The sequence below is a fragment of the Cryptomeria japonica genome, chromosome 7, assembly GCF_030272615.1.
Source record: "Cryptomeria japonica chromosome 7, Sugi_1.0, whole genome shotgun sequence".
Taxonomy (NCBI): domain Eukaryota; kingdom Viridiplantae; phylum Streptophyta; class Pinopsida; order Cupressales; family Cupressaceae; genus Cryptomeria; species Cryptomeria japonica.
The window spans coordinates 833,475,249-833,499,933 of record NC_081411.1 but is presented as its reverse complement, the minus strand read 5'-3'; the positions used below and the strand labels follow the sequence as shown (position 1 = coordinate 833,499,933).

Sequence of the window (24,685 nt, the reverse complement as noted above, 5' to 3'; positions counted from 1 at the left end):
TTGTAAATTCTTAACAACCCTCATGCAATTTTAAATAAAAATGTGATTTTAGGAAAAATCAAGGTGGTCCAAAAATAGGACATTAATGTGCTTATTCGAATGCCAATTCAAAATTATATTATGATTTATTCATTTCATGGTACAGTAATGGTGTTCAATAGAATATTTTAAAAAAACTAGACTTTATCTAAATCTTATTATGGATATGTTAACCAAATGTACTTAGTTAAATTGTGTATAATAGGTCCAAATTTTATATTTGAAAATTATTTACCTTTTTTCAAAAAAAATGATAAATTGTACAGGTCTTATGTTGTCCAAATTGTCGGGAGAACTCTATTTTATAAATGATCTTAAAAGCTATAATTTTTTTTTTTTACTTTATCTTAATACCATTCCTAAATCTTGTTATAATGTCCTTGTATGCTATTTTATCTTAATTGTAGTGTATACTTTGTCTCTAGTAAGTATCCCTTATGTTTTGGAGGCATATTCATGGTGGCCTATGTTTGACCCTAAGCCTCTACAATTACTTTTCTCATCTCCATGATGCAGATGTACACTTATATTTTATTCATTATATTCTCTTTTATTTAAATATATTTTTATTAATGTAAGTGGTTTTTTGACAATACCCAAACCCTATTACAAATGAAATAGATAACTTACCCAAGAGGTAACTAGGGTTATAATTGAACAACATTAGAGACAACCTTAGCCATCTTCACATCTGTCTTCCTTCTATGTACTACTGGTTAACTAGATTTATATTCAACACTTGAAGACCTAGATGAAGGGGAATGTGAAACCTGTTTAGTAGCCTCATTTAAGGAAACAACAAAAGAAGGCGGGGTAACAAAAATATAGTGAGATAGAATAGCATCATTAGGGACAAGATCTTTATTAGAAGAAACAATCTTAATCATAGAAATAACAACTAAAGAAATGACTAAAGAATCCTTAATACTAGTATAATTCTTATAAACAACCATTTTATTGTTAGTATCATATTTAGTCTAGCAAATAACAACTAGATAAACAACAAAGGATCTTTTATTTAAATTATTATTGGATATCCCAAGTAGGATTTTAACTTAGCTTCATCATCAGGCATGTAGGTTACTAGTTACAAGCACTAAATATTATGGTGTTTAAGTTGAGTTGGTCGACCCTCCATTCTTCATAGTCTAATATTGTACATTGTATTCAAAGATATACCTAGGTATATTTGTGTGTCAATAGCCTAGGTACAAATTATTCTAAAGTGGTAGACTCACATTAAACAAAGCATGCAGTGCTTGCAATATTATGTGCCTACAAAAGATGTGATGATGCTAAGAGATTTGATAGTATAATAAATTATAAATAAATCAATTATATCTTAATACACGTTAAATAAATTTAAATAAACCCAATAATGAGTACACATTCCTAATATCTTCCCCAACTAGCCCAATAATTCGCATCAAAATATAAGACCTTAGTAAAGGGTCTTAGATTAGGTATTCACATTGTCATAGAGTATCACAAGAGTTTCAAATCAAAATGATCTTGCATTTTAGCAAAAAAATAGTCATTTCATGCATCTTCCATTTTGATATCGAATTATTTTCTTACAATTTGTGAATAATGGCATGGGGTTTGACTTAAGCACAAGGAAATTTTAAATTTCAATCTTTTTGCGATAAGCCTTAAAAGATCTTTATCTCCACTACTTTGACTTCAACTTAGATATTACAATAGAGGCACACAATTTGGGAGAACATAATTATAAAAAATAAAATTACAAATAAAGGGATCAGATTTATACTTGAGATCTTGTCCAATTACTATGAAAATGCCAACAACACATTCGTTTCAATAAAAACATCTTAAATTTAAAATTTATGATAAAACAATATAAAAATGTATTTTAAATAAAATTAAATTATATAAACACTACACCATAAAACTTTAACAATTTCTAATCTCTTAATCTAACAAACATATATTTATTATATTAATAACAACTCTTTTTATATAAATTTACAATTTTATCTATATGCATAATAATCTTTATTTTGAAGATAAATAAAAAAATGGGGAGGAAACAAAAAGATTCTCTTCGAATAGTATTACGTATCCATGAAAAGATGTGTGTCGGTGAAAATAATCCAATTACATTAGAAATAAAAGGCAGTTCTAGCCACTTACATAAATGAATTTGAAGAGACTTTAACATGAATTAGGAAGAAAAGAGTAATACGTCTATATATCATTCTTTAAAGTGAGTGTGAATTGAAGTCCTTAGCAATGTCATATTCTGTCCCCGATTATCACATTAGTCTGCTTTATAACATTATCTGTCCCATATATTTTGCCCTATATATAAAATTCAAAAAGTTGACATTGTTGATCTAATACATGTATGCAATTAGGTGTTATTCTACACCTCATATCTACAGACTCTAGCATAGACGTACACTCTTCCTGCCCTACAAAAGTAACCTTTGTGAGGAGCACAGTTCCTGTCCCCTGCACATAAACACAGACCTTCCAAAGCACAACCGTCCTTGTCTATAACTACCCCTTTCGACTTTCCTATTCCCAGCATTCCATCGGTCCACTCATTAGAAAACAATCCCTCCGGATCATACTTTTTCATAGCTTTCAAAAAGTCCTCCCCTTTCTTATACTTTTTCAATACTCCCTGAAATGCAATGTTGCGGTTCTTACCCCAGTGGGGAGTTCCTCCATATTTAAACAGACCCATTTGCTCAATCTCTTCAAGCATGTCCTCGTCGAGTCTAGGAACCATGGGGTCTTTGGATCGATAATATGTGAAATCCAAGTCCACCGAATCCTCATTTGCTCCCAGATAAGCACTGGAAGCCTTCACAAAACGCATGAGAATTCCATTGTAGAGCTCCACCCCACACGAACCAGAGGGATTCAGGTCTCTCAGCCTTTTAATGTCTGTAATGAAGTCTGAAATCTTGGTCATGTTGATTTTCATGGTAGTCTGGTGAAAGAATTCTCCCTTAATGCGAGGATCCCATGGACAAGCTGTGAGCAGCAAATCTTCTGTAGAATTGAGACATGACCCGGCTGCCTGCAGCTTGTTTTGGTAGCCTACAATGGGATACTTGACAAACCCCAAATCGTTGTTCTTGAAGCCTGAACCGATAATCTCCAAAGCCTCTACCTGTAGCTTGGCCGTCATGCATTTTCCCTTGGCATCCTTTGTAGCTTCCTGCATCTCCTCTGAAACGAAGATTTTATTTCATCAACCCCACTAATATAAACTGCGATGTTTAGCAAAGAAATATTTCAATATCTAATGCATGCAAGTGGGTTGCAGAATTTTACCTGCTAAACGAGTGATGGCCAAGCCTGCAGTTAAGGTTTGGCGAAATCCAATGAAATCGTTGACACCATCTCCAGATTGGTTTACAGGAACTCGGTCGTCTATTCTGTAAACGATCTTACGCTGTCCAGGATACCATGTCAGGTCTCCAAATTCGTGTGTTCGTCCAAACTCTGTTATACTCTCCTCTAAATCTTGTTCATCTCTTCTCACGTTTGTGATGGACCTTTTGAACATTGCCTGCAACTGCAGTGTTACCTGCACTTGTTAAATACACTAAAAGCTATATGTTGTCTTAATATTACTAACCTTCCACCTTTTAGGAAAGAAATATGAACTGTACGAACTTTTTATATTAAAAAATTAAATTTATGATTGATTAGACATTTCTCTGTATGGCTTAGATAAACGCGTTTATAGTAGATAATTGACAGCAGATACCAGATGTTCATTGACAGTGATTTGATTGAGTTAGAATCTTCTGGCTCAAAGTCAAAACGATTAATCTGTAATGACCGAATCAACTACATAATCATTAAATGTTAAATATATTCCTTGATTCACCCAATGTAGACAGACTTCCAATATACCTGAGAAATGCCTCCGAGAAGGCCAAGAGAAACCTTGGCAGCATCGAGATCAGCATGGGAGGAATTGAAAGTCACAACACTTGCATTCCCTCCTCTCAGGGGGACCACCAATCTCATGCCCACAACGTACTCGTGAACAGCACTTCCCTTCCCAAAGAGTGAGCTTCCATGAGCCCCCGTAGAAATGAGTCCTCCGATTGTTAACCCCTTCCAATACGGCGTTTGAGGTAGCGCCAGCTTGTATTCCGCGGCCGCGCTTATTATATCCCCCAACGCAGCTCCGCTCTCCACACTCATTCTCATGGACTCCTCATCTACGCTAACCACGCGTTTCAGCTCCTGGGTGCTTATGATTAGCCCCTCTTCTCCGCCCGGGCACACCAATTTTGGAATGGAATGCGACCACCGCGTGACCACCCGCATCTTCTGCTTTTTCCGGCTGCCCGTCGCCACCGCCTCCAGCAGCTCTTCTTCCGACGAAGGAAAAATGGCCGCTGCGGCACTGCACGTCCATCGATCGGGGAATATTCCGTAGGCGTTGCTCACTGTGCAACCGGTGGTGTCGCATTTGACTGGCGGAGCAGGTGGGCTGCACCATACGCCATTCATGCTCTTGATATTTAAGAGGAGGAGGAGGAGGAGGAGGAAATACATGGCTCCACTAATTATGTGCCTCCTTTCTCTCGACGTTTCAACGAAATTGGATGAAAATAATGCTTAGTGGTGGAGAGATGATGATCGGGCGGTGTGGAAGATGATCGATGGAGTGGAGTCTGAAAACAGGGAAATGCAAGATTGGCATGATATGAGATAGTGGGAGAAGCACTTAGAACACCGCCTTAGTCTTTTCAATTACTTAGAACACAAGGCTGCTTTCTTCAACTTCTTGCTTTTTGTTTTCCAATTTCTACTCCAAGTCGAAAATAACAACAATTCAACGTTTTTGTTTTCAATCTTAAACATAATTTAACTTTTCTTATTCCCTGACACGTAAATACTCAAATCTGAGTACAATTTAGTGATAATTAATAACCAAATTCACGTATTGTTCACAGACATAATATTTACCAAAAGTTGATGACATTCATATGATTGTAGAATGCAATAAAATTATAAACCCTAAAATATTTTGGCTAACTCAACACTAGGCATATAAGGTTAAATATTACTAATCGAATTGACTTATTAACTTAAGGATAGATAAGGGAAAAGGACAAAAGTGATGATGTTCAATGACTACAAATGCAAGATCAATTAATTTGTCTCATTTCATTAGTATTTAGGGTATCATGCGGATAGCTATAATATAGAGGAATAATATTAGCTTTTTTTTTCTACTATTTAGTAATTTTTTATTTTGTTGGTATTGTTTATTGTTTTTATCAAGATAGTAATGATAATAGAAGAAAGATCATCATATCTAATCATTTTTTAAAAATTATATAAATTAATTTATTATTATTTGTTTGTTTATTTCATTTTAAAATAATTAAATAATAAATTATACTTTTATATTTTCTATTATAGAATACCTAATATGATATATTTTATATATTTATAAAGAAAAATGTTATTTTCTTCATAAGCCATTAAGATTGATTAAATAAATGTTATAAACAAATACATTATTTGTTGGTTCTTTTTATTTTTGATCATTTTTTCTTGAAATTTTTTTTTTTGAAGTTTTTAGGGTTTATTTCAAGCTCCTAGAAATGTAAATTCTATAAAGAGGAAAGTTGGTTGAACATGCTAGAACCTTCTCTCAAACATTATGAGCTCTATTGAAATTAGAAAGGTGGTCTTATTGAGATCTTTTTAAACTATATGAATTACTAATTTTATATATTTGTCCCTTTCATTTTCTTATCACAATAAACCCTTTAATATATTTCTTCCTTCTTTTGTAGTAACATTATCCTAAGGAATGTTGGGGTAAGCATAATTGCCTCAGGGCCCATTTTACAGAGTTAAAACCTAATTCTCTCTACCTTTCTCTTTTCCTTATTGTATTCATTATTTGTATTTTTATTCTCCTCCAACAACTTCCCATAATCATCTTGAAGTATCCTTATAGTGTCTTCACTAAATTGAATAGTGTGCATTGCAAAAGAGGATATGCCTATAGCTGATACTTATACTTATTTTTTTATTAGAATGTTTCCAAATATTTGTCATGGATCCTTGTATAATCTTAACTTATGATCCTCAATATCAAGGTTCCACATTACAAAAATCCCATGGCATAGGCTAAATTCAAACCTTGAGTAAATTTTTTATTTGCTTTTAGCATTTCCAAATAATTCCCCCTTATCTTTTTTTCTTATAATAATATCTAAGGAAATGGATGAGGATACATTCCACTTAAGTAGGAGAAGACATCCTTTATCTCTTACTAAAATCTGCCCTTGCTTAGGTGTCATTTATTCTATATTAACATCAAAAGTTGTTAGAGAACCCTAGTCTAGTAGCATGTTTTATCATCAATCATTACTTCTCATCCTCTCATATATATATATATCTCTAGTTATCAACTTGATGAAAGACATCTTAAACTCCCATGTCTTGATGAAATGATCACTAGATATAATTTCACCAAAAGCCTTTTTTGATATCCTCTATCATAGCCACATTATTTTGTAGAAGAGCTAACATTGTAGGGACATTGAACATTGTACTTTGATTCTATATTAATGCGTATATGAGGTTATAAAATCTGTAATAGGGTCACCAATTGGTACATAGATCGTAAAATCTCAATTTATCTTCATAACTAAACAATGGTTCAAGAAGGTCTTCAATTTTGAATTTCCTCTAGGTTTAACTAGAAGTAAGTGAACCAATTTTTGACTTTTAAATCAATAACTCATTTCTCATACAAAAGACACTTGATACTAATCCTAAAAGGTTAACAGTGCATAAGAATGGACCCATTCTTTAAATTTAATTTAGCTCTTTTGAAACAAGGTAAGACAATAAAGAAATCAAATTTATATCTCATTCCTTGACTTCAACACGCGTAACGTTAGTCATGGACAAATCTATGTTATTCAACCATGTAATGGATTATAAAAAATTCCATAGGACACAATCTAAATTATTTACTAGGTACACCAACGCACATTTATAGATAGGAAGTAGAAGTTGCATAAACGAGGATGATTTCCTTGACTAGAAATTTGTACTCAAGGATAAAGAATAAGATCAACTATCACATTAAATATAACGAAGTTTCTTTCGATTACAACAATAGGAGAAAGATTTATCAATCCTAATCAGTACCTTCTTTGTTGGTCTCGTCCAGGAAATAATAATGATAATAAGAGCAACAATGAAGCCATAATTCACTATCACGGAATGCTTGTCCCCATCAACACGTTTGCCACACTAGATTTTCTCTAAATTTGGTTCATACACACGCACATTAATCTCCAAAACGCATCACAACCACCAAAAGCACAGGAGTAAGGAGTAAGAAGAGATGGAGTGCATCGAAAACATTTGAATACAACCCTATTAAACCGTGCAAATGAATCCACGGATACTGAGTTCCGTGGGATAGGGAGCTAAAACCAATGAATAGTTTGTGTTTGGACTTTTCAGTCTGGAATTCCATCTCTTATCTTTCTTTATCGTTTTTGTTTTTACCCTTTTAAGAAGCAAAACTATTTCTAGAATAATGGAGGTCGGCCGGACTTTGAACTTTTTAAGAGATTACAAGGATGTTGTTTTCTAACTTTTTAGGTCATCTAGCTTTTGACGTTGTTTGTCTAATCATTTATAGTCTAGAGGTAAAAGCCGAAATTTGGCTACTATATTTTCAACTTTATAAAGTGTTTAGATTAGATTAGCTTGAGAAGGATCTGGGTAAATTACAAGTCAGCCATTGATGTAGGAGCATTGGTCAACATTTTGTTTTTAATTTTTATTTTGTTTGGTTTTATGTTTTGTTCACAATTTTGGTTTGTTGATATGAAGTTTGGAATTCTTGCTGCTACATGAGTAGAAAGTTGGCAAGAGGAGATGAATTATTAAATATTGATCAATTTTGGAGGAAAATAAAATGGCTTAAAAGAATTAGTTATGATTGGCTGAGAAACGGTTAGAAAATGAAGGGTGAAAATGAAAGGCCAAGGGGAGAACAAAAGGAGGATACCATGGGAAAGCACTAGATAGAGTGTGGTTTTCCAGTGAGTAATGGGAAGAGGCCAAACATGTCAAACAGAAGAAAGGCCGATTAGTAGAGCCATAACTAGGGGAGCAATATTCCACCTTGGAATTGCAAATTAAGTAATTGGAAAGAATGAATGTGGGAATAGCCAGAGACCCGCGTTAAGGTTTTTAAGTTGATAAAGAAAAGATAGAGGAATTTGAAGGGTGGAGAATCACATAATTTTAGTTAATACAAATGAGAATGAGCCAGAGAAAAACTTTCATTGTGGACTAACGTACTAAGGGTGTCGACCAGAAGTGATGATGGGCTATGCAAGGGAAGGAAGAATAAGTTTGGAATAGAAAGAAGCCAACATCTGTGCAATGACCGATAGTTTAAGTTCGCAAATTTTTATATGAATGTAGTTGCATTTTTTTAGTGGCTATCAAATATCAATTTGTAAGTGGATAGTCTCTACATATTTGTAATGTGTTCTAATAAATGAATTAATAATGAAATGATCTTTGTGTTAATTTGTTTATTTATTGGTTTACTTAAAGTTCCTGTCACCCAAAATATGTTGTTATAGAATTGTTTGTGTTGTTTTGGGTCTTGTCGCTTTTAGGACAACAAGTTTATAAAGGATGTTAAGGTCCATCCAAGGGTAAGAGATTGAGCGTTATCATTTGTTTGGTATAAAAGCATTTATGTGAGGGAGAGTTGCCATTAATCATCAAGGTAATAAATTTGAACCTCAAAAGGAGTGAGATTAAGAAAAAGACCCAAAATAATAAACCACTAAAACAACAAATTAGAAAGGACTAGCAGAAAATCAACATATAGTTATCTTTTATTGAGGGACTTCAAGCCCTTAATGGCTTATCACTCTTTTTGTAGGAACTCAAGATTCTCTTTAAAGGAGACCTCCTCGTGAGAAGCAAAGGTGCTAACCAAAGGATGGGAATGAGGGGAGGAAAGAGAAGTCTCCATTGAGTGGCTGATCTTTTTACGTATAGACCTTCAAGGGGGGAACTATGAGAAAAAGGCTATGCATCCCTTCTCGAATGGTTCTCCTTCTTTCTTTTTAGTTTTTGTTGCATAACCTAGATGGTAGTGGTTGTATTCTTAATAGATTCTCTACAATAATCAAGGATGTCCTAGATGCTCTTCATGAGGGTCCCCTGGTTGTCCTTTAGCTTAGAAGCATCCTCTTCCAATTGACTATTCACTTTATAGAGTGTTATTTTTTTGTTCCATCTATGTTTTAAAGGTTAAGAAGTGTACTTGATGACACTCATGTACTATTTTATTCCTCTCTTATTCTAATATACATTCAATATAAGATTCATTTATTCAAATAGAAACCAATTCTAATTCAATAGTGTTTAAATCTTTTAAATGCTTCATGATTGATCTTTCAGCAATTAGGTTTCTCCCTAAGTATCTCTTAAGGAGCACTGTTAGTATGAAATGCATTCCTGTGTATATTAGTTTTACCTAATATACCTATTCACACTATACTTAAGCTCAATTGAAAATAGTTTTTACCTTTTATGTCACTTCATGTGGACTCTACATGTGTTTCAACACTTGTCTCTAATATCCTGAATGTGTGTTACTTTTGGAGGTGTAGTTAGATATTCAATCCTACCTTCTTACCTCATCATTATTGGTTTTATATACAAGGCTCATTTATACACTTCATTTTGTGTTTTCCTTATCATGTATTTTCATATATACTTTCAACTCCACATAGTGTATTTATCTTTATGTAACATATGTATTAATAGTTGAGTAATTTTCTTCGAGTCATTCATGCAATGTTTTATACCTCTCTTATCTTAAAGGGTTCATAGAAGTTGGTTCTTCTTCGATCATGTAACTTGCAAATTCTACGTACTCAAGGAGCTCTTCATATTTACGAGGCTATCTCTCAAATCTCTTCCCAGTACTCCATCGGTCCACTCATTGGAAAACATTCCCTCTGGATCACACTTTTTCATAGATTTCAAAAACTCCATACCTTTCTGATACTTGTTCAGCACTCCCTGAAATGCAATGTTGCGGTTCTTACCCCAGTGGGGAGTGCCTCCATACTTGAACAGACCCATCTGCTCAATCTCTTCAAGCATGTCCTCGTCGAGTCTAGGAACCGTAGGATATTTCAAGGAAATTGGATATGAGTGAGAAGATGTGCATGAAAAAGAGCGCTAAATCTGTGATGTGTGGAGATAGAAAGAATGTATTGATTGGGATTTATATTGACGTGGTGTACTGTTTAAGTTTAGAGTTGATTGAAGTGAGATTATGATCAATGGAGTGGAATCTGAAAACAGGGAAAAGCGAGATTGTCAGAGAAGAGATGAGATGAGATAGTGGAAGAAGCACTTAGAACACCGCCCTTATTTTTCAATTTAGTGGCTGCTCTGTTGGACTTCTTGTTTCTTGTTTTTCAATTTATACTCCAAGTCGAAAACTAACAACAATCCAACGTTCTTGTTTTCAATATTAAACATAATTGAAGTTTTTAATTTCCTGTCACCGTAAATATTCAAATCTAGCTCCCAAAATAATTAACAACCAATTTAAGGTTAAATTATAAATCTCAAAATATTTTGGCTAACTCGGCACTAGGTATATAAGGTTAAATGATAAGAAGACACTAATTAAATCTTTAATGATTGTGTTTATAACCCTTGTATCCACCTCTCGTTATAATTCTTTTAGTGTGTTATTGATTTCTTCATGCTAAAAATATTTGGCTCTTGCATTTTATTCTCACAATAAACCTTGCAATCTATTTCTTCCTTTAGGTTCATGGTAGCATTCTCTTAAGAAATGTTGAGGGGAAACAAACTTTCCTTGGGGGTCATTTTAGAGAGCTTAAACTTAATTCTCTCTAAATTTCCCCTTTCTTTACTGTATTTCTTATTTATTTTTTCATTCTCCTTAAACAACTTTTCATAATCATATTGAAGTCTTCTTATATTGACTTCACTAAATTAAGGAGCATGCACTCCAAAATAAGCTATAACTAATACTTATACATGTCTATTTTATAATAATTTTTTCAATTAATTCTCATGGATTCTAATCTAATATAATTTTAACTTATGAAGCTCAAGAGAAACAATCCACATTATACAAATCTTATGGTGTAGGTTGAATTCAAACCAAGAGTAAAATTTATTTACATTCTTAGCATTTTCAAATACTTTCACCCTTATCCTTGCTAGAACTTATAATACTTTCTAGGGAAATGGCTGAGGATACATTCCACTTTGGTGGGATAAGGCATCCAGTATCTCTTACTAACTCTTTGCCTTGTTTAGTTTTCATCCATTTTATATTAATATCAAAATTTATTAGTGCACTCTAGGCTAGTAGCATGTTTTATCATCAATCATTTCTAAAGTTTAACTTCTCATCTTCTCTTATATATTATCACTAGTTCTCAACTTGACGAAAGGCATCTTAAACTCTTTTATCTTGATGAAATCATCATTTGATACAACTTCCCCACCTAACGACTTAAATCACACACACTAAGATTTGATTTCTAGGCTTAAAAGTGTTAAACATTCAGTTTTGACTAACATTCTCTAGGCTTAATATTCACCACAATCTATTTTTTTTATATATCATAGATATTATAGATTTTTTATTCTCTAGGCTTAATATTCACCACAATCTATTTTTTTATATATCATAGATATTATAGATTTTTTTTTAGGAGAGCTAACATAGTAGGGACAAATTAAATGTTGTATTTTAATTATATAATGATACATAGATGAGTCTATAAAATCCTTAATATGATCACCAATTGGTACAAATACTCAAATTCCATTTTTCTTCATTACTAAACAATAGTTGAAGAAGGCCTTCAACTTGAACTTCTTTTAGTTACAAGTGGATGAACTAATTGTTGGCTCTCAAAACTATAATTTATTTCTCATAGAATAAATTATAATTTTAAAATAATTGATTAGAAATGATGATGTTCTTTCTTCTACTATATTTCTATCTTAATAAGAAGAATAAACACTACCAACAAAATAAAAAATCATAAAATGACTAAATAATTTAGTGAAAAATAAACTAATAAGCTAATATTATTCCTCTATCTTAAAGCTATCCCCACAATACCCGGAATACGAATGAAAGAAGACAAATTAATTGATCTTGTATTTGCAATCATTGAACATCATCACTTTTGTCCTTTTCCCATAACATTATCTATCTTTAAGTTAATAAGTCAATTCGATTAGTAATGTTTAACCTTATATGCCTAGTGTTGAGTTAGCCAAAATATTTTAGGGTTTATAATTTTATTACATTCTACAATCATATGAATGTCATCAACTTTTGGTAAATTTTATGTCTCTGAACAATACGTGAACTTGGTAATTAATTATAACTAAATCGTACTCAGATTTGAGTATTTATGTGTCGGGAGATAAGCAAACTTAAATTATATAGACGTACGACTCATTTCTTCGACCTAATGCATTTTTATGCTGTTTAATTAATTTGCGGTTACTAGATTATTAAGTTGGAATGTTATTGGATTTATTCATGTTAAAGTCGCTTGAAAATCATTTGTGTGAGGGGCCACTAACTATTTCTATTTTTAATTTAATGGATTATTTATATATAATGCCATTTGAAGAGAACTCATTTCTATTTTACTATCTATCTTCAAAATAAATTTTATTTTAATGTAAAAAGAGTTGTTACTAATATAATAAATATATGTTCAGTTAGATTAATATATTAGAATTTTTTTAATTTTTATGAATTATAGTGTTCATATAAATAAATCTTATCAAAGGTACACTTTTATGTTGTTTTATTATAAACTTCAAACTTGAGATGTTTCTTCATAAATGAGAAGTATAATTCTAACATCTTTATTTTTAATTTTTGTTTTTGACGATTATATTCTACTTAATTGTATGCTTCTATTTTAATATATAAGCTGAAGTCAAAGTAGTGTTGATAAAGATCATTTTGAGGTTTACCATGGAAAGACTGAAATTTAAAATTTCCTTGTGCTTAAGTCAAACCTCATGTCATTAATCACAATTCGTAGGAAAAAAAATTAAACATTGTTTAGAGATTCCATGAAATGACTGAAATTAAGTACTTTCGTTTTGAGGGATAGATTGAATTTGAAATGTAATGCTTGAAACCACAATGTTTGCCTTGATAAAGTTTTGTTTGTCTTCACACAAAATAATTAGAGTTTAATGTAGGATGTGTTCATAAAACATTGATCATGAATGCCATATTCAATGGTTGAACTTGACTTTACTTCTGCCCCAATGCTTGATGAATGATTGATTGCTTGCTCACTTAAATTTGCTAGAGTGTAGATCTAGATTTAATTTTGTTAGGTTCAAAATGAGAAGGGTAGACCTCCTTTTTAACATATTATGTTTCTAGTATCTTAAAATTCTCTATCCTATAGAAAATACTTTGTTATCGTGATAACTACCCAAATAACCAAATTAAATGATAACCAGTCCAAATAAATATCATCATACATGTATTTATTTATTTGTTTATAGATAGAATAATGAGCACTATAAAATTACAATTTGACTTCATAATACTATGCATTCTATGCTCATCTATTCTTGGAAGTTGTACATGTCAAAATATTATCTTTGTAAAAAGAAAAAATCAACCTACCTCATAGATCTATTAAATATTCACACTCCCTTGTCACATTCAATGTCTTTCGATCTTGTACATATTTGTTATGCATCTTTATCCTTTGTAAAATACCATTCATGCAGTACTTTAATTACACTAAATATATAATTCATTAACAAAAGATTACCTTGACTCATTACATTTTGAAGCGCCTCTGTCGGATTTCAGCCTCCCTACCTTGTTCATTTTTTTAAATGGCTTGTTCAAACTCTCAACTTGAGCTAGGTATAGGCTAGGATTTATGACCTAATAAGTTGTGGTATATAAAAATAAATAAATTTAAATATTTTCAAGTTGGTAACACGCTTGTTTTGTAGTAAACTCTTAATATCAATGTCTATAAGACATATAAATTATTATTCTTTAATTCTATGGTTTGTATAATTTAAATTATTATTTTAATAGGTATTTATTTATTGTATTTTTAAATTTTAAAATAAATAATTTCTAACCATGAAATTAATGAGGAAGAAGTTTGATTCAATTTGAAAATGTAATTGTCGTTTATTGATTTATAGTTAATTTTTTTAAAATAACACATGTGATTATATATTTAAAGATAATTTCTCAGACATTAGTAAAGAATTTTATATTAGTCATTCATATTGGCATAGAGTATCACAAAAGTTTCAAATCAAAATGATCTTGTATTTTAGCAAACAATAGTCATTTCATACATCACCCATTTTTATATTTAATTGTTTTCATACAAATTGTGAATAATAACACGAGGTTTGACTTAAGCACAAGGAAATTTTAAATTTCAAATCTTTCCATGATATGTCTTAAGAGATTTTTACTAGCACTACTTTGAATTCAATTTAAATATTACAATAGAGGCACACAAATCATGAAACATAATTATAAAGAACAAAATTACAAATAAAAAAGTCAAATTATACTTGAGATCTTGTTCAATTATTGTGAAAATGTCAACAACACATCCTTTTTCAAAAGAAACATCTCAAACATCGTAAAGCAATATAAAAATGCATGTAATGTCCCCACTTTAGCAGTTTACCAAGTGTATGTGCGTTAGCCTATCTCTACATGGTCTCGAGGGCTAACGAGGGTTTAAGGGGATCCTGGAGTGTTTTGGCCTAGTCATTTCCAGTTTGGGCCAAAATGGAGTTGATTTACTTAGTTTCAGGCATACTTACTATTTTTAGTAAGTCAGCAAGACACAATGGAGGCTAGTTTTGGTGATTGGATTCGATACTCCTTGGCGAGAGCTTTCTGACGAGTTATCACTCGCACTATTCGGAGTCCGATTGCTAATATATTTTAATGCCTGAAGTGTTATTAAAGTAACATTTAATTTAATTGTAAAATATTAAAGTGTTACTTTAATTTTTATTTTATGGGGATGTGTGCAAATCAAAGGGACACCCAAGGGAGACATAAGTGAATATTTTAATATGTTTTTATATTGCACATCTTTTATCCCACATTGCTCAAGTGAGTTGGGTCGACCCTTGGAGAAAGAATAAAAGGAAGCTTTTGTGGCTTCATTCAACATATTGAATATGAGAAGAAATTGATGTGTGAGTTGCAGATCCGTTCTTGGCATTAGAGGACATCTATCCTCTCTTGTGACATTCTAGACGTCATTCCCTTGGGGTTTGGCCTTTGGAATCCATTTCTATCAGCTTCATTAACAGGCAGATTGGGTGCATCTCCAGCTATAGGCAAATTTGGTGTTTTGCTCATACCTTCTCCACTTCTTGACCAATGCCTATGCCATTCCGAAGGGATGATTTTATGATGATATTGGACTGATTGAAGACTAATTAATACTACAGCAGCACTGTAGCGCGACACTATTCATGTTACTGTAGCAGCAAGATGGGAAGTCATTGCTGGAATATTATGTCAAAAATGCTAGAGTATTTAGTGAGTTTAAAAAATCTGCTATGTATTTGATTTTAATAATTCTGGAAATAATATCATTTCAGCAGTAGTTCAATCTTCATGTTGCACATTATTGTAATTTCCTTCTAGTTCATGTTATATGATTTCAAATCTATGCAAAGACTAAAAAACAAACAAACATTTCATTTCCGAAGCCATAAGAGGTTTAAACATTAAACGGAGAAATAAGGAGTTGGATGCAAACTATTTGACTTAATTCCTATCAGTAGTTGGTTTAGTTTTTGGGCATTCTAGGGTGTCCATTACAATGCACCTTTAATAAGATTAAATTGTATAAACACTCTACCCCATAAAACAATTTCTAACTTTGTAATCTAAACTGAATATATATATTTATTGTATTGATAACAACTCTTTTAGATTAATATAAAATGTTATCTATATCTATAATAATCTTTATTTCAAAAATAAATAAGATAACAAAAAGATTCTCTTCCAAATAGTACTATATATCCATGAAAAATGTGAAATAATGAAAATAATCTAATTACATTAAAAATAAAAATAGTTCTAACCACTTAAATGATTTTGAAGGGACTTTAACATGAATAAAACAAATTAATTTCCCAACTAAAAATGCAGGAATCGCTAGTTAATTGAACAACGTAAATATATAGTACGAAGAGCAGTACGTCTAGTGTGAATTGAAGTCCTTGCAATGTCATATTCTGTCCCTCATTATCACATTGGTCAGCTATACAAAATAATCTGTCCCATGTATTTTTTCCCCTCTACATTAAATTCACAAAGTTAACATTGTCGATCTAATACATGTATGAAAGTAGGTGTTATTCTATCCTTCATATCTATGAACTCTAGCATCGACGTACACTCTTCTTGCCCTACAAAAATAACCTTTGTCAGGTGCACAGTGCTTGTCCTCTACACATAAACACAGACCTTCCAAAGAACAACCGTCCTTGTCTATAATTACTCCTTCCTTTGCTATTCCCAGCACTCCATCAGTCCACTCATTGGACAACAATCCCTCTGGATCATAGTTTTTCATAGCTTTCAAAAACTCCTCCCCTTTCTTATACTTTTTCAATACTCCCTCATGGAATGCAATATCGTTGTTCTTAGCCCAGTGGGGAGTTCCTCCATACTTAAACAGACCCATCTGCTCTAACTCTTCAAGCATGTCCTCATCGAGTCTAGGAACCGTGGGGTCTTTAGATCGATAATATGTGAAATCAAAGTCCACAGAATCCTCATTTGCTACCAAATAAGCACTGGAGGCCTTCACAAAACGCATGAGAATTCCATTGTAGAGCTCCACCCCACACAAACTAGAGGGTTTGAGGTCTCTCAGCTTTTTAATGTCTATAATGAAGTCTGAAATCTTGGTCATGCTGATTTTTATGGTAGTCTGGTGAAAGAATTCTCCCTTGATGCGAGGATCCCATGGACAAGCTGTGAGAAGCTAATCTTCCATAGAATTGAGACATGACTCCGCTAATTGCAGCTTGTTTTTGTTAGGAATAATTAAGATTGTCTAGAAAATAATAGAATATTTCTAGAGTCTTCCAGGAGCTGTTTTAAAAAAAACAGAGCTGTTGTAAAAAGAAGTTTCTAGAGTTTAGAGTTTTCTAGAAAGCAAGAAGATTCTAGGCTTCAAAGATGTAATAGCTATATATATGTGTGATTGAGGACAGCTGCTGTACACAGGTTTTTGAATCGAATATATATATCTTTTCTAACCTTGTTTTGCCCTGTTTTTTATCTGTTTATTGTTGTTGTTATGTTTTTATTTTCTGGGACTGTTTTTACATGGTATCAGAGCTAGAAAAACATTGCTAGATATTGCTGGAAGTGGTTTGTTTGCAGGGCTGATATATTATTGGAGTGATATTTGGTTGCAAGGCTGTTATATTGCTAGAGTAATATCTGTTTGAAGGCTGATTTTTTGCTAACATGGGCTCTTCAAATGAAGTTTTGCCTATTTTTGATAGAAGTGGTTTTGTAGATTGGAAGATTGCAGTAAAAAATGCTCTAAGAGAGAAGGCTTTATGGAGGATAGTGAATAAAGAAATTGGAGAACCTCAACAAAATGACAAAGAAAAGGAGTTGTGGAAATGCAAGTTGGAGCAAGCTAGAGGTATTATTGGTAAAGCTTTGAGCCCCAATCTGAATAGAAGATTTGTTGATGTTGATAATCCAATAGAGTTGTGGGAGAATTTAGAAAAGGATTATAAAGATGTAGACATTGCTAGCATGTTTAGTATAGAAGAAAAATTGATGAATTTAGATCCATTTGATTTTGGAAAAATGTTTGATTACTTCAATGAAGTTACCTTTTTAAATGCTCAGCTCAAAAAAATAGGTGTTGAATATGCCAAAAAAGATTTTCAATTGATTGCAATGGTTGAAAGTAAGCTTCCCCAGGGCCATATAAGGTATTTAAGGAATCAAGGAAAAGGGTTCTTCAACTAAATCCCAATACCCCCCAACAAACTTTTGATCAATTTTGCAAGTCTGTTTTAGATGAAGAAGTTCAGCTTATTAAAGAAGGACATATTAAAAAGAATCATGCATATATAGCCAAAAGTAAATTTTTTAGAAATGATGAAAAAAAGAATTGGAAAGGAAATAATAAATTTCGAAATAATGAAGGTTCTAACCTTTTTTCTAGAAATGATGGTGCAGAAAAACAAGCTGGAAGAAAACCCATTATTTGTAGGTATTGTGGAGGTGAGAATCACATGGAGAAATTTTGTTTGAAGAAGAGGGACAATGAAAGACAGCAATATAAGCTCAAGTAAGAAATTTTAAAGGATGGGAAGAAGGATAAGCATAGCTTCGTAGCCATCTCTTTAAAAAGGCAAGAGAAATCAAATGAGGAGGTAATTGCTACACCCAAGAGTAAATCTAGTGTTAAGGGGGGATACTTTGCTTCAGATTCTAATAAAGAATGGATTTTAGATTCAGGGGCATCATCTCACATGACTGGGGATAGATCTTTGTTTATTGATTATTATGAAGGGGAGAATTCAGATCAAGAGATTTCTATTGGCAATAAAATGAAACTTCCAGTTTTAGGAACAGGGACTGTTAATGTAACAAATGGATCTTTAAAGAATGTTTTACTAGTTGAAGGATTGGGGGTGAATCTTATTTCAGTATATAAAATAGTTCAAGCTGGATATGAGTTTGTTGTGTCTGCTGATCAAGTTATTGTTAGAGATAGAAAAAACCCAAGCAATATAATTGCTATTGGTAAAGTTGACCATGAAGAGAATCTATTTAAATTTGTGGGGTTTGTTGATGATAAATTCACACTCTCTCATGCTTTTATTTCTCAAACTGATTATATGTCAAAACTTTGGCATGCTAGACTTGGACATATAAATTATAGAAAATTACATGATATGGTTAGAATGGATATGGTTAGAGGATTAACAAAAATGTCAAATTGTGAAGGTGTGTGTGAAGGTTGTATGTTAGGGAAACATCATCGAGATCCTTTTGATTCAGGTAAAGCATGGAGAGCTAATCATCCTTTGCAACTCATTCATAGTGATTTATGTGAACCAGGCTATCCTTCACTTTCAGGTGCCAATTACCTTCTCACTTTTATTGATGATTACAACAGGAGAGTATTGGTTTATTTTCTTGAAAGAAAAAATGAAGTATTTGAAGTTTTTCAGAAGTTTAAGGTATTAGTTGAAAATCAAAGTGGGAAAACAATTAAATGCTTAAGAACCGATAATGGGGGTGAATATTGCAATTATGCATTTGAGTCATTTTGTGAAAATTATGGTATTAAGGTGCAAAAAATAGTTCCTTATACTCCTCAACAAAACAGGGTGGCTGAACGAATGAATAGAACTCTTTTAGAAATGGCTTGTTGTATGTTGCATTTAAAAAGTTTACATAATAAATTTCGGGGTTTGGCTGTTTCTTGTGCTGCACATATTATAAATAAAATTCCCACTAAAGCTCTCACACATATCACTCCTGAAGAAGCGTGGAGTGGTAGGAAGCCTCACATTGGTTATTTTAAAGTTTTTGGGTGTATTGCTTGGGCACACATTCTTGATGAAAAGAGAAAAAAAGTTAGAACCAAAGAGTCATAAGTGTTTGTTTATGGGTTATAGTGAAGAATCAAAGGCTTATAGGTTATATGATTTGACAACAAACAAGGTCTTTGTTAGTAGAGATGTGAAGTTTGATGAGCATTCACAACTTACAACCACTCCCTCTCACTCTACAACAACAAATGCTTCTCATTTTTCAGATATTTTAGAAAGCAATGGTGACTACATTGATGAGGATACGAATGATGACAATACTATTGAAAATGAAACAACTAATGCTTGTAATTAGTCATTTTTTGCAGGTAGTGATGATGAAGAAGATGATTTTTTAGCTAGACAAAAGACAAGGAGTGTTGAAGAAATATATAGGCAAGGCTCAAGGATCCAAGCACGAAATGGTAGTGCTCTCATGGCCAAAGTATTGCATGTAAATGACCCAAGATCATATGAGGAAGCTAGTGGGAAGAAAGAATGGGAGCAAGCTATGAAAGAAGAATATGATGCTTTGGTGAAAAATGAAACTTGGGAACCTGTGCCACTTCCCAAAGGTAAGAATGTGATTGGTTGCAAATGGGTTTATAAAACAAAATTTAAATCAGATGGTGCTATAGAAAAATTTAAAGCTAGATTGGTGGCTAAGGGATTCAATCAAAAAGTGGGTGTTGATTATGAAGAAACGTTTGCTCCTGTCATTAAAATGAATACAATTAGAATTATTCTTTCTTTGGCTGCTAGTCTTGGGTGGCATATTCGTCAAATGGATGTCAAAAATGCTTTCTTAAATGGAGATTTATATGAAGAAATATATATGGATCAACCACCAGGTTTTGTAGATCAACAACATCCTAATCTTGTTTGCAAATTAAAGAAGTCAATTTATGGACTTAAGCAGGCACCAAGGGCATGGAATGAGAAGATTGATAGGTATTTTCAGCTTCATGGGTTTAAAAAATGTAAATCAGATCCAAATCTTTATGTGAAGAAAGTACAAAATGACATTATTATTGTTGCAGTTTATGTAGATGATTTGCTTATAGCTGGACCAAATATTGGGTTGACTCATGACTTAAAATCAGATCTTAAGGGAACATTTTTTATGAGTGATTTGGGTGAACTAAATTATTTTCTTGGCTTGCAAGTTAGTAGGCTTCATGATGGGTTGTTTATTTCTCAAACAAAATATGCCTTGGATCTTTTAGAAAAATTTCAAATGGTTGAGTGTAAGCCAGCCCCTACTCCTTTTCAATCTGGAGTTAAGCTTACTAAGGAATGTACTTCCAAGAAGGTGGATGGTACTTTATATAGATAGCTTGTTGGTAGCTTGGTTTATCTAACACATTCTAGACTAGACATTTGTTTTGCAGTCAATATGGTATCTAGATTTATACAAGAACCAAAAGAAAGTCATTGGTTGGCTACCAAAAGGATTTTGCGATACATTCGTGGAACCATTTACTATGGTATACATTATAGTTACAAGTCTTTAGCTTCTTTGATTGGCTTTCCAGATTCAGACTGGGCAGGTGATATAGATGATAGGAAATCTACTGGTGGTTATATTTTTCAGCTTGGGTCAGGTCCAATTACATGGAGCAGCAAAAAAACAAACAACTACATCATTATCCTCATGTGAAGCAAAATATAGAGCAGCAAAAGAAGCTGGAAAGGAAGCAGTTTGGATTCGCAACCTTTTATTTGAGCTTGGTTTTGGACAAAGTTCAGCTACTCCTTTGTATTGCGATAATCAAAGTGCTATACAAGTTGCAAATAATCCTGTTTTTCATGCTAAAACAAAACACATTGAGATTGATGTTGACTATATTCGGGATCTTGTTCAAGCCAATTTTGTTAATCTCCAATTCTGTCCAAGTGAAGACCAAGCAGTTGATATATTTACTAAGAGTATGCTTGAGGCCAAATTTTTGAAATTACGGGGTATGCTAGGCATGATTGAGGTGAACATTAAGGGGGGATAGTAATATAATGTTCCCCTTTCTTTTGATTTTTCTTTGTATTCTTCTAGCCAATCTTAATTGGGGATGTTAGGAATAATTAAGATTGTCTAGAAAATAATAGAATATTTCTAGAGTCTTCCAGGAGCTGTTTTAAGAAAAACAGAGCTGTTTTAAAAAGAAATTTCCAGAGTTTAGAGTTTTCTAGAAAGCAAGAAGATTCTAGGCTTCAAAGATGTAATAGCTATATATATGTGTGATTGAGGACAGCTGCTGTACACAGGTTTTTGAATTGAATATATATATCTTTTCTAACCCTGTTTTGCCCTGTTTTTTATCTGTTTATTGTTGTTGTTATGTTTTTATTTTCTGGGACTGTTTTTACAGTTTTGGTAGCCTACAATGGGATATTTCACAAATCCCAAATCATTGTTCTTGAAGCCTGAACCGATAGTCTGCAGAGCCTCTACCTGTAGCTTGGCCGTCATGCATTTTCCCTTGGCATCCTCTGTAGCTTCCTGCATCTCTTCTGAAATATTCCAACTATGAGGAAGATATTATTTCTTTAACCCTACTAACATAAATTTGGATGTTCAACAAAGAAATATTTGATTACATAATAAATGGAAGTAGGTTGCAGGGTTTTACCTGCTGAACGAGCGATTGCGAGGTCTGCAGTTAAGGTTTGGCGAAAGCCAATAAAATCGTTGACCCCATCTCCAGATTGGTTTACAGGAACTCTGTCGTCTATTCTGTAAACAACCTTACGCTGCCCAGGATACCATGTCACGTCTCCAAATTCGTGTAACCTTGCAAACTCCGCTATCCTCTCTTCCAATTCTTGCTCGCCCATTTTCACGTTTGTGATGGACCTTTTGAACATCGGCTCCAACTGTAGCGTTACCTGCACTTGTAAAAATTATATCTTGTGCTAAAAGCAGATAAAATTCATTTTTCTCATAGTGCTTCGTCCAAAGTAAAATGATAAGTACTTGCAGTTGGCTACTTTATATTATTAATCTTTCGCTTTTTATGATAAAAAATGATTGATTAAACATTTATCTCTTATATAAACGTGTTGATGGTGGATAATTGACAGCAGATATCAGATGTATATTGAGAGTGATTTGAGTTATAATATAATTTTGGCTCAAAGTCAAAACAATTAAAACTGTAAGGACCTAACCATTAAAGTTTAAATATATTCCTTGATTCACCTAATTTAGACGGCTTCAAATGTACCTGAGAAATGACTCCGAGAAGGCCAAGAGAAACCTTGGCAGCATCGAGATCGGCATGAGAGGAATTGAGGGTCACAACACTGGCATTCCCTCCTCTCAGGGGGACTACCAATCTCATCCCCACAATATACTCGTGAACAGCACTTCCCTTCCCAAAGAGCGAGCTTCCATGAGCCCCCGTACACAGGATTCCTCCGATTGTAAGCCCCTTCCAATACGGCGTTTGAGGCAGCGCCAGCTTATATTCCGCCGCCGCGCTTATTATATCCGCCAACGGTGCTCCGCTCTCAACACTAATTCTCATCGTCTCCTCGTCTACGCTCAGCACGCGCTTTAGCTCCTGGGTGCTTATGATTAGCCCCTCCTCACCCCCCGGGCACACCAATTTGGGAATGGAGTGCGACCACCGCGTGACCACCCGCATTTTCTGCTTTTTCTGGCTGCCCGTCGCCACCGCCTCCACCAGCTCTTCTTCCGACGACGGGAAAACGGCTGCTGCGGCTCTGCATGTCGATCGATCGGGGAATATTCCGTAGGCGTTGCTCAGTGTGCAACCGCTGGTGTCGCATTTGACTGGCGGAGCAGGTGGGCTGCACCATATTACGCCATTGCTCTTGATATTTAAGAGGAGGAGGAGGAGGAAATACATGGCACTTGATAGTTATGTGCCTCCTTTCCTTCGATATTTCAACGAAATTGAATGTGAGTGAGAAGTTGCGCATGAAAAACAATGCTAAATTTGTGATACGAAGAATGTATTGATTGGGTTTTATATTGACGCGGTGTGTTTAAATTTAGTGTTAGAGAGATGATGATCGGGCGGTGTGGCAGATGATTGATGGAGTGAAGTTTGGTCTCTAGGAAGTAAAGTTGTTGAACAGAGAGAGCATGGGAGAAGATCTGTTTTGGTAGCTGGGGTGTCGTCGTTGCATGGAAAGTCCGGCTGGTGAGTGTACAGAACGGGGCAAAGTCAGGTGACCGATCTGGTGTATCAGTGGCAATCCATTGCACCTTAATTTGAAAGGGGATCTTTTTGTTCACGTCGTCATATGAGGTACTCAATTGTAAAGGGATGCGTTTATTCTGGTTTCAAAATGACAGTATAGATTGATTAACACGCATGTTAGTCACGCGTTTTACACCGTCAATTTTACAATTAACAGCTGCAATTGACTAACCTGTCGCTAACACACTGTACATAAAATCTATTTTGAAACCAAAATAACTTCAGCCATTGCAAAGTGGGGTGCAGAAGGACGTTACATTCACCTTCAATGGAATGTATCTCAGCCCCCTCGATCCCCCTCAATCAGCTGCTCAAAATCGCTAACGAAACTTTTCCCAAAATGGGAATTGTTGGTGGAGATTGCGAGGAGATGAACTGGATAGGCTCAATATCGACTTACATCGCATATACCACTATGAGCCAGCTGGCTAACAGGAACAATTCCGACAAAAGCTACTTCAAAGCAAAATCTGATTCTGTATCGAGCCTCATATCGCCATCGGGCTTGGAAGGCGCATGGAAATTCTTGGAAGAGGAGTTTAATGGTTATGTGAGTCTGAAAATAGGGAAATGCATAAGATAAATTTAATTATGCTCCAAATTTCTTGTGGCCACCCACATTCATTATTAGGGAATGTAGTTCACATTGAAGGAAATTTTATTATTAAAATAATATGGAGAGCTTGGGAATCCATGAAACCCTGGTTTGT

The 24,685-nt window shown here is 33.7% G+C and overlaps 1 protein-coding gene and 1 pseudogene across 1 annotated transcript; both read right to left on the bottom strand.

Annotated features, from left to right (window-relative positions):
* Positions 1–2,190: 2,190 nt before the first annotated feature.
* Positions 2,191–4,552, bottom strand: LOC131074266 (probable L-gulonolactone oxidase 6). The gene is made up of 3 exons (XM_058010851.2): positions 3,937–4,552; positions 3,349–3,604; positions 2,191–3,243 (listed from the first exon to the last, which is right to left on the bottom strand). The coding sequence occupies exons 1-3, from the start codon at positions 4,543–4,545 to the stop codon at positions 2,426–2,428; spliced, it is 1,683 nt and encodes a 560-aa protein (XP_057866834.2). The 5' UTR covers positions 4,546–4,552; the 3' UTR covers positions 2,191–2,425.
* Positions 4,553–16,532: 11,980 nt separating this feature from the next.
* LOC131074312 (probable L-gulonolactone oxidase 6) lies at positions 16,533–23,618 on the bottom strand (annotated as a pseudogene).
* Positions 23,619–24,685: the final 1,067 nt, after the last annotated feature.